General features: G+C 36.8%; 1 protein-coding gene across 1 annotated transcript; it reads right to left on the reverse strand.

Annotated features, from left to right (window-relative positions):
- Positions 1-656: 656 nt before the first annotated feature.
- LOC121215623 (regulator of nonsense transcripts 1 homolog) lies at positions 657-10,445 on the reverse strand. The gene is made up of 29 exons (XM_041090624.1): positions 9,770-10,445; positions 8,340-8,591; positions 8,097-8,267; positions 7,937-7,987; positions 7,720-7,812; positions 7,482-7,577; positions 7,252-7,302; positions 7,058-7,176; positions 6,398-6,506; positions 6,170-6,292; positions 6,020-6,091; positions 5,840-5,911; positions 5,689-5,755; positions 5,323-5,465; positions 5,173-5,244; positions 4,953-5,081; positions 4,698-4,853; positions 4,420-4,533; positions 4,220-4,318; positions 4,039-4,116; positions 3,609-3,743; positions 3,405-3,479; positions 3,141-3,258; positions 2,596-2,957; positions 2,446-2,502; positions 2,291-2,362; positions 1,804-1,935; positions 1,605-1,724; positions 657-1,390 (listed from the first exon to the last, which is right to left on the reverse strand). The coding sequence occupies exons 1-29, from the start codon at positions 10,286-10,288 to the stop codon at positions 1,259-1,261; spliced, it is 3,789 nt and encodes a 1,262-aa protein (XP_040946558.1). The 5' UTR covers positions 10,289-10,445; the 3' UTR covers positions 657-1,258.
- Between the last annotated feature and the right edge of the window lie 693 nt (positions 10,446-11,138).

Below are 11,138 nucleotides of genomic sequence, written 5' to 3' on the forward strand. Positions count from 1 at the left end.
ACAAATCACTTTAGTAGGAAGAAATCGGTAAAAATACCATAGAACCCCCTGTATTAAGAGTCAAATTATATTTTGTTCCCTTTACTCAAGAAATGAATAAATTAATTCATATATTTCAGATCAAAATTTCATTTATTTGTACTATTAAAAACTGATGTGGATTACGGAATAACCAAACAATGATTTCATCTATTTGTACTATTAAAAACTGGTATGAATTATAGAATAATCAAACAATAACACGTGACATGCCATTTGAACATTCCAATAACTTAGCTGAATTTTTACTGCAAATTCCCATACACTGCCATTTAATTTGATAGGATATCATGAAAAAATAAAATTTATCATTTGGATTTCTTGAGGAGTATTAATAAAGAAGGGGAAAGAAACATTGGTGTTTGCAGAGAGTTAGCAATCTCAAGTACATCATCTGTATCTGAGTTTTAAAAGAAAGATTGAACACCTGGCTCATTATGAGCCATTATGACATCTCTATAGTCGAAACAAACCCAATTTCTGAACCGCAGCTCTTACCCTAACGGCACCAAGTGTTCACCCCAATACCCATTTCGTGGGTTCGAATCACAAAAATCCCTGTTTGTAGTTTGTGTAGTGTGAACCCATTGTAAATATACGGGCAAAAAACAAGCTCATATCAAAGCCATCAATAACATTTTATATGCAAAGTAATGTGTCTACAAACACCAAGAACACTTTCCAACAAACTGGCCTTGTCTACTAGCAGTAGTTAAAGAGTATAATTACATTTCAGGTTGAGCTGAAAGGGTCAGCCGATATTCCCCAGCAGCACGCTATACAAAATGTTTCTTCACCTGTAACTGCCTCTCTCTGTATCTATAATGGGTTTTTTTATCCCATAAGTTAAATCAACGGCCTGCCATCTTTAATATCGAACCCTTTTGACAAAACCCTACCATGTAATGCTCTTTTGAATCAATAACATTTCTTCAAAACAGGTATTTGGGGGTTATCCTTTTCTTTTCACAGCCCTGGATGCACTCTCTAGTGTTTGCACATAGTCCCCATAACCATCTTACTCTTACTTCTATTTATACTTATTCCCACCGTAAGGAATTGTATCTTACAGGTTATGGACACAAATTTAACTGACCTCAAAACAGGCAAACGGTTAAGCATCTTTGGAGTTGTATGTTTTGGGCAAACAAGGACAGCACAAACCAAGTTGCTGATTGCAAAAGACTATAACCCATCAAAGCCATATGCATCTTTATTCTTAACCGTTATAGTGAAGTTTCTGGTTTTGGGAGCCCTGGTCCTGCTGAGGCTGCTGTTGAGGAGCCGGCAAGTTCAGTGGCTGTGTGTTGTAGTGGGAAAAGGACTGGGAGTAGAGAGAATTCATCAAGCCCTGGAAACAGATAGCCATATACTCTCCGTTTAATACAGGAAATAAGATAAAAAGGTCACCTATGTAACATAATGATCTCACAATATTACTGTTCTCTAACCGGACAAGCATTAAAAAGCAACTTCCTAATTAGGAAACAGATTTTACATATTGCCTACTTGAACATTTAGTCGACAATTATTCTTTATCAATAAACGATGATATAAGAACCAACCTGGGACTGAAGCTGGTTGGGATTAGACACGCCAAAGTGGCTTTGAGATGCATCATCATGAGAAGGGTCATTAAAGCCAGCCTGAGTAAACAGGCCTTGTGATCCATGATTCATGTAGTCCTGTAAAAATATGAATTTCGTCAGGAAGGAAAAATGGGAAAAAATATAAACTAATCACACCACAGCACGTTGGGCAAACCTGAGACATGAAATCATTTCCAGAACCAAAACGAGAATATCCAGCTTGAGAATTCTGGTTTAGGAAGTTCCCTGGAAACCCGCCCTGTGCTCCTTGTGTAACGTAATCAACAGCATATCCACTCTGAGAAGCCTACAAACAAACACATAAGCAACCAAAATTTTAGAAAAGAAATTGGAACATAGAGAGAAGCTTTCTTGTTCTATTTATAGAACAAAGAGAAGAGAGAAATTTATGAAAAATAGATTATTCTGAACATATTCAATACCCCTATAATGCCCTCAGAAAACATCCAGTTTAATTGCCATGATACTGCTTTTTTAAAATGTTTCTTTCCCCTTGATTATTTAAGACATTGAGGATCGGCAAGTTAGAAATGACCCACTGATACAATCTCTTATAAAGTTCAAAGTTGATACCAAGCAAACCCCGCTAACTGATCTGTCAAACTAAACTATTAATAAAAATACTAGTTAAAAGCCTATACCTGTGTAGAAAAATCAGCAATGTTATAAGGGACATGTGAGCCTTGGCTTTTGAAGTCATCACCCAAGAAGTCCTGTGTGATTATAAGTTGTTATCAAGAACATAAATTGCAATTATTGAAGAAAAAAACAGAAGATTCCAGCAAAGATTAAGTACCTGGGACATTCCTCCCATTGAAAATCCATCACGGAAAGTTTGACTCGGCCCTTGGACCTATTATAGATGATAAACACACTTAGTTCCACAATGTCAAAGAGAAGGTACAAGAACTAAAACAAAAATAGAAGGGAACAATCAAGTACGAACATTGTTGACAAATCCAGGCTGAGATAATGGACCACCCACGGATGGCTGGCTATTTGGATTCTCCAGAGGGAAGTTGAAAGAAGATCCAATAGTTCCAATGTTTTGCTGTGTGCCTTGCTGGTGTGGAAGATGACTACCGATAGGAGCACCACCATTACCACGCCCAGCCCCAAAGCCTCGAGTTCCAGGTTGAGGTACCTGAGGAACAGCTCCCACTGGTCCATGTACAGCTCCACGAGCAGGAATAGCGTAAGGCTGAGGACCAGGAAAAGGTGGAAGTGGAACCCGAGGCATTGGGAACCCAGAAGGGTGCACTCCAGGCTTGTGAGTACCATTGGGTGGACCAGGAGGCATATAAGCACCTGTAATTGACAAGATAAGGTCCACAGATATTTATATCTGCTAACAATAATAAAAGTTCCCAAGGCATATTCTACAGCTATTGTGCAAGTCAGTATAAGACGCATCACTTGCAGGTGTTCAAACCCCACAGTGATGAAATGAAAGACATGTAGCATGCACACTCAATATACTCAAAAGCTTACCCCGAGCACGACTGCCTCTTCTATCAGCATTTGGACTAGTTGAGGCAGCAGACCCAAAATTATCACTAGGCACAATCCCAGGTCCACCTCCAAAGAAAAGTCTCCGGTCATTGTAAATCTACAAGAAACACAAACATCATTTGAATTCACATTATCCTTGACAACCTCTGATAACTAAAGGTAAATGAGGGCAGCAATTAACAAAAGCAAAAGCTAGAAACTTGAACAGATAATAGACACCATCCTTTCATTCCATGCACAAACCTTTTTGGGCTTTTGGAATTGAACCATACTCTGCTTCAAGTTATTGAGGGGTCCTTCAACCAGGCACTCATGTTCCTGAAAATTTTAACAGAAAGGGATCAGAGACAAAGATAGTAAAATTCTCGGGGGCACAATTAACAACAAGCAATCTTAACATTCACATACATACTGCTAGCATTGTTACAAAGAAAAATAGAAAGATACCTTGTAATGTGTCAATAAACCGTTCCACAGAGCTTGTTTGCTAAGAACTTTAGGATTTCCAAGAATTACTATACCATATCGAGCACGTGTTAGGGCAACATTAAGCCTGCGAGGATCATTTAGGAATCCGATACCCTAAAAGATTGGATAAAACAGTTCAGCAACAATAGTTTTTTCTCATATTAAAGCATAAAGAGACAAGCAGATAAGGTTATAGTATTAGTATTAAACATAGAATGAACACCGTAACCAGAGGCTGATCTGAAATTATAAAGCAGGTGAAACAGTTTTAGGCTTTTAGCAAAACTTATGGATGCTCAAAATTGAGAATTAGTTTGACATAAAGGACTGATAAATTCAGTCAGATCAAAATTCATTCCCAAAGCAAAGCTGCAAATGTTATATCTATATCTCATATATGTTAACTAACCTGATGCTCATTACTTCTCACACAAGACAAGATGATGTAATCTTTTTCCCTTCCTTGGAAAGAATCGACACTAGCAACCTTATAAAAACCCCACAAAGTTTTTTTTAAAAAAAAGAAGTTAATTACAGTACGAAAAACATCATAACAGCATTTATTCTTTAAATTCAAAGCTGCAAATAACCTCGATTTCCTTGTAAAGCTGCTGTCTCAAAGCACCATTTCTTGACATATAATTCACAATATACGCCCTTTGTCCCTCATAAGGTGTTATGACCCCAATCTATAATATTTTGAAATGGTTGTTAACGAAAAGTCATAATGCTGACCGATATAGATGTGAAAAAAACTTTATTAAAAAGAAAAAAAAGTCCACAAAATCACCTGACTAGGAACAACACCACTCCTCAAGAATGTGGTAACAATCTTTTCAACATTTGCAGCCTCAGTTCTATTTAGATATGATGTTCCACTAGCACTAATCTCCTCTTGCCCCATCTAAAACAAAATTATGTAATTACAAAACAAACCATGGAATATATAAAGAACTCAACTGTAGGCAAATTAAATCAAATGTGATGCCCTTTCCATCCTCATCCCTCCAAACCAACACACAGCTATGGATAAAAAAGAATATGAATGCCTAAACACAGTTCCAATACCTGTACATAAAAAAACATGGGACGATTAGGCACAGGCCAAGGGAAATCAATGCCCGAAGATTGCCTTTCATTGATTGTCACTCCATTTTGTAAGGTGCCCTCATAGAAGCTGTTAGAAGGAAACTCTGACAAACATGGGTGCATACGATATTGAACCTAAAATAGAACAGAAACATTTACTATAAGACAGACATGTTTTCTATCAGCAATTACATACAAATGAAGGGAAAAACCAACAAAAATAAAGGGCATCACCTGCAATCTAATTGGCTTAACACCAAGTAAAATTAGACGTTCAAACAAAGACTGTGCTAATCCAGCACGGGCAGCTTTCTTGCACATAATAACAGGACCAAGTTGGCAATGATCACCAACAAGAACAACCTAAAATAAAAATACACGTTAGAAAACCAAACAAGAAAATGTCAAGGGAAACAAGAGAAATCATATATTGATAAGTTAGATCCTCCGTTACCTGCTTCGCGCCAAGAACTAAAGGAATGAGACACTCAGGTTCCGTCGCCTGAGTAGATTCATCAATAAGTACCTAATAAAGAGAAAAAAGGATATAAGAGCTTATATCTTTTTAGAGATCATCAAAAATTACATGTCTGATTTATTCAACCTGACGGAACCTAAAATTAGCCAATCTAGGATCTCCAGCCCCAACACAAGTGCAACAAATGACATCAGCACTTTGGGATATTTCCCTCTCAGTTGCTCGCTTCAGTGCTTTGTATTTTTTCTCGTCACTGCTCGACAACTCACCTGTAAATAGTGTAATTAAACAAAATTCAGCATAAGTAAGATTTTAATTTTCAAGCAAGACAAGAATATTCATTGTCACTCTACAAGTTAATTGAAAACCTCCTTTTCATCACAGTCTAACCACGGCCATGTCCCAGTAACTCTAACTGGAACATTTTCATCAAAAAAATATCCATCTAAATAAATTGTTTCTCATCATTGAGAACAGGAAAATTATCCCAACCTTGTTCATCTTTCAATTGTTGTAACTTGTGAAGTTCACTCTTCTCAGATGTGTCAAGATGTTGAACCTGCATGCAGTAATTGCCAACATGAATAATGCTATGCACAACAAATGAGGAACAGCAGAGATAACAAAATTAGACAACACAAACCTGATAATGCAGGGTCAAATGTTCAACAGGAGAACTTACAGCTTCTCTTGATTTTGCACAAAGTCTTACAACCTTTAGACAAAAGACATAATTAGGAACAAGTATTAATTTACATATAAATAAAGTTAAGACAAAACATTGTCAATGCAATTAACTTCACCACCAGCAGAATTTCTCTACCTTTAACCCAGTGGCACTTATTTTTTCAGCTAGCTGATCAACAGCAACATTACTTGGAGCACAGACCAGAACCTGAGAAGAGACTGAAATATCAGAAACAGAGACAAAATAAAAGATGAACTATAAGAAGAATTGCATTGACGCTCCTACCTGCCCCTGACCCTGTTTAGCCATGTGATATACAATGGCAGCAGAAGTAACAGTTTTTCCAGTTCCAGGGGGACCTTGAATCAAACTTATAGGCTTCTGAAGAACACTCTTCACGGCAAAAACCTGTCCATCAAAGAAAGGTCAACACAACTTGACACAAATTCAAAGAAAAATGTTATATAGCAAAAATCAACATATGAAGCCAAGCAAATAACAAAAGTATCATACTTGGGATGCATTCAATTCAGGCAGACCAGGGGCACCAAAACGACGAGGCAGTGCGTTGCGAACCATCTGCACCTCAACCTCGTGACCAAGCAGATGATGGTAAATATATCTGCAAGAATAAACCAATTAATTTACATTGAAGGGACTAACAATTCAAGTTCAGAAGATGCATGACCTTTGGGATACATAACAAGACAGAAGCTAAGACTAAAGTGGACAACTTTTCCTTGAATAACAAGAGAATAAAATCAATGAGACCTCATCGGCATCTGACTGAACAGAACAAATTTTTTATGATAAAACTTTATGTGATACAAAAAAGTATCTCAACCCATGCCTAACCTATATCTAACAACCATATCTGTCAAAAAAACCCTATATCTAACCAAACTTAAAACATGCCTAAGAAACTATACCCAGAAAATATACTAAATATGAACCCTCAAAGTCGTAAATATTACAAGTCAACAAGTTAAACAGAACCATCTTTTTTTCTAAAGTAAAAATCTTTTATTTCCTCTATTGATTTATTAAAAATGCTACTACAGTACATGAAGCAAAAGAAATACAAACAGAAAACTGGAAATTTTATACATATGCCACTAGTTACCGTAACAATATATACAAGCAAATACAAAGAAAACAAGTCAGCAAGCCTACCCACTAACACTAGTTTCATCAACTGCAAATGTTTTCATTGCCCCTTGCATTCGGTCAAAACTTGTACTCTTCCACACAAAATCAACACTGAACCCATGGTTCACATCAACAGGAACTCCCTGCACCAAAATAATTACCGATGTTTAAATACCTCCCAAAAGACAAAATCGACAAAATAGAGAGATCAAAACTACCTGACTAGCACGGAGCTCTAGCGCAACCTCTTCTTGTGCCGTTAGCTTGATCTGAAACAACAGAAAGATTATCTCTAAGTACATTTCTCATAGTACACCAGATGCACAGATCTTATTCAGGAATACCACAAAATCATGTTTTATATAAATAATACATAGAATCAATGGCGCATATATACAAGCATATATTAACACAAGAATTAAATGGGCAAGCTCATGGGGACACATACCACATGCCCAACAGACTGCCATGCAGGATGAGCAGCATCTCCTGAATAACGCAGACGCAACTCATCACCAGGTACTAGACGCAGCTCATTGTCTTCCTACAAAACCAGAAAATCAGATTTAACATTTATCAAACTCTAAAACTAAAAGAGACCTCGTCATTCGAAAGGAAAGGTGGGGATGATCAACCAAGAACACCTTTGGGTAATAGAATTAATTCAGAGAAAACAATTAAAGCACCTTTGGAAAGACAAAATATGCAATACGCTTCTTGTTTAACCCAATATCCCATCGAACTGTAACATTATCCTTGCTTTGAGATTCTTTCATCATCTGCAGAAAACAGAATTTTCAATTAGACATGAGTATATTTTTAGAAGAAAAAAAGGATATTGCACAGACAATTGAACTAAGGGCACTTAGATGGAGATAAGAAGTGTGAACACAATATACATACTTTTTCATAATCAGCTTCAAGCTTGATAAGTGGAGCAAAAACATTTTGATACTGCAAAGGCCACAACTTAATTAGTAAACTACATTATAACAAGAAACTTCTTGTCTTTCCACAATAGTAAAGCACAGAAAAAATGATGCAATCTTTGCAAATTGGGAACCTGATAAGCATCTTCATACTTCAAGGCCACAGGCTGTGGTTCATCATCTACACCAGGCTTCTCAAGATCTTCAAGGGAGGCATCAGGATTTGTCTTCCAAAGCTCTTCTACCTTGTTTATTTGTTGAGCACTTATTTGCCGCGCCCGTAGCTGTTCTTTTTCAGACGGGATCTGTATAACTGAAATGTATTAGAAAGCCCTTAAATGAATTGGTTATTTTCATGTGGTTGGGGAAATGCTAACCTTAACCAGCCACTGCAGAAAGCATCTATCATCAATAAGGGGGCACCACTGACTCAAGTCCCAATTCATGTCTTTCAAAGCATTTACATTCAAACAAGGTTCTCTACAAAGAAGAACAACAACACTCTCTGTCTTAGCAGATATAAAACCAAGAAGGAAGACATTTCTGCATCCACAGTTGTAGCATTCAAGAATTGTTTCTCCCAAAGGACTATCTTTATGGAGGCAAACTTCCTTGTGTTTAGCTCGTACCTACACAGCAACAAAAAAACAAACTCATTAATCAACAGCACCTGGTGACTAGCCCCAACTGGAGAATCTACAACACTAGTTCATACTCAATTTATCAGTTAAAAACATATATATTTACTAAAAGCAATTTGTACGCAAATATATGTACAACAAGCTATGAAAGGTACACGACTAAAGTGAACTTTTACAAATTGAATAACACCATGGCTATATGAAATTGCTTGCCTTGGCAAGCTTGAGTAGCAAAGTACATTTTCGAAACTTAGTCAAGCAAGCAACAAAAAGTTGCCAGGTTGTGGGTTCACGAATGAAAGGTATACTAGAAGAGGAAAAAGAACAAACAAGGGCGGCATACAGAAAACCAGTCCAAGCTAAAGAAAGAAATGATTACAGCATGGGCATGCTTAACAGTAGCAACAATGAATGGTGGTCCTCAGCATGTGTGAATGTATTAAAAAACTATTCCTAAAGCAAAGCATAATCGTAATCATGTTGCAATTCCAACAAGAAAAAGGTCTTGTCTCATGGTATAGAATAAAGACCAGACTTCTGATTACCGTCTATTATCCTTTTCTGTCTATCAAATCAGGTCCTAATCATATACAAGCCATAATCAAACATAAAGACACGTCTGAATATTTTTAGAGAATGTCTAACTTCTTTTGGTCTTATAAGTAAACTCTTTATTCAAGCGGGAAAAAGAAAAATTCCAAATACTAGCATCTCATCTCAAGTGTGTAACAGCGTCCCAACAATCTCAAAGGGAAAGATGGAAATAAATTGTCTTCAATAAATCAAATGTAAGTTTCATTAATCTTAGAATAGTTATAAGAGGCACGCATGATGCCATAATTTCATGTATCCAAGTAACTGAAACATAACTTCTGACAAAGAATCTTGCATTTTGTGATTGAATCAAAATTTGTTGCAGAATTACCTAGTTTAAACCTTAAAGTGCATCTATCAACTTGGTACCAGTAACAAGTACCAACAATCATCTCCTTTATCAATCTACGAACACATTTATAATAAGCTCAACAAAATCCAAAGCAAACACCCTAAAAGAAAGGCACCATTCCCACTTAAGGATAAAAAATAAATGTTCATTAAAACTTAATCAGCACACTAGTTCTCAAACAATATATGCCAATGAATATAAGGGGGGGAAAAGAACTCACAAGATGATTAACAATATGCGATCCCGACGTATTCCCTCTTGAATTACAAAACCATTTCCTACATGAAGGAACATTACAACGAACCACACAAGCCGGATTAGAAACCCCACAATATCGACAAGCGTGTTCCGCGAAATCCCCTTTCCCATACTCATAACCGCCATCCTCATCCCCAACCGTCTCCTCAAAATTCAATCCACTAATCCCCGTCGCTAACGAATCAACCACGGCCCCACTATTGCTAACACTATTGCTATTGCTGTTATTATTATTGCTCGTCGCGCCACGGCCAGCGCCTTTCGGAACGCTAGAAGGAGAAGAGGACGCGGGAGTGTCGGAATGGTGGTCGGAGGCTGAGCGATCAACGACAGTAGCGTCAGAAGGCGTCGGCCAAGAACGAATCGGATCACGGAAGTCGGTGTACTCGAAATCGGACTCGCCTTGGGTGTTGAATTCGAGGAAGGTATAAGCGTCGGTGGCAGGGTCAGGTTGCGACGCCGTATCGAATTGAGAATCCATTGAATGGAAAGGTTTCAGTGCTCCGAATTCGTTAATTTTGATAATTACTAATGGGATTTTTGGCTTTATTTCTTGAATTAGGGTTAGGGTTTGGTGGGGGAAAGAATGAATTGAAAAAAAAAAATCGAACCGGGGGAGAAAGGGAAAGAAAAAGAGAATGGTGAAATTTGCGTTAAATATTGAATGCGATTTAGAGAGAGTTGTGTGTAAGCGCGAATAAAAAGCGCGTGGAGGGAAAACGCTGGTGTAAGGGAAACATTATCCACGTACACGTAACGCGCGGTTTTATTGTGTGGTGGAGGGAAAACTTAGCTGAAATCATTAAATTAATTAACCTTTATTATTTTATTTTATTTAATTTATAATAGAGGAACTCTACCATTTAAAACAGTTTCGTTAGCTTGCGTAATATAAAGTATTTATATCAATTTTTTAAATTTGGATTTAACATTGCTTGAAAAGGGCCAATTAAATTAGATATAATTTTTTAATTATATTCTAACTAAAAATTGAAATTTTGGATTATGAAATTACGAAACATAAATTTTTTTTCAATTGGATCAGTACTTCCAATTGAATAAGTATGAGGAAAAAATCCATGGATAAAAATAGAAAAGTGTATTTCTAATCATAACTAAATCTTCATTTTTTTATGACATAGATTGAAGCAAAATAGCTATTAAATAATAACTTTGACTTCTCTAAAATCTAAATAAAAAATGACTTGAATGAAATTATAAGACTATCTATGTTGTACACTTTTCTTTATTTCTTTGAGATTGTAGTTCAATTGGTCAGAGCATCACCCTGTAAAGGCAAAAGCTGCGGGTTCGAGCCCCGTTAGTCTCGA

This window comes from Gossypium hirsutum, chromosome D03 (genome assembly GCF_007990345.1).
Source record: "Gossypium hirsutum isolate 1008001.06 chromosome D03, Gossypium_hirsutum_v2.1, whole genome shotgun sequence".
Classification (NCBI taxonomy): domain Eukaryota; kingdom Viridiplantae; phylum Streptophyta; class Magnoliopsida; order Malvales; family Malvaceae; genus Gossypium; species Gossypium hirsutum.

Coding starts and splice junctions, on each gene's coding strand:
- LOC121215623 (XM_041090624.1), bottom strand. CDS start 10,288: ATGGATTCTCAATTCGATACGGCGTCGCAACCTGACCCTGCCACCGAC. Junction 6,092..6,169: donor CTAAACAGGGTCAGGGGCAG/GTAGGAGCGTCA, acceptor GTCTCTTCTCAG/GTTCTGGTCTGTGCTCCAAG. Junction 1,936..2,290: donor TTGCTGATTTTTCTACACAG/GTATAGGCTTTT, acceptor GTTTGTTTGTAG/GCTTCTCAGAGTGGATATGC.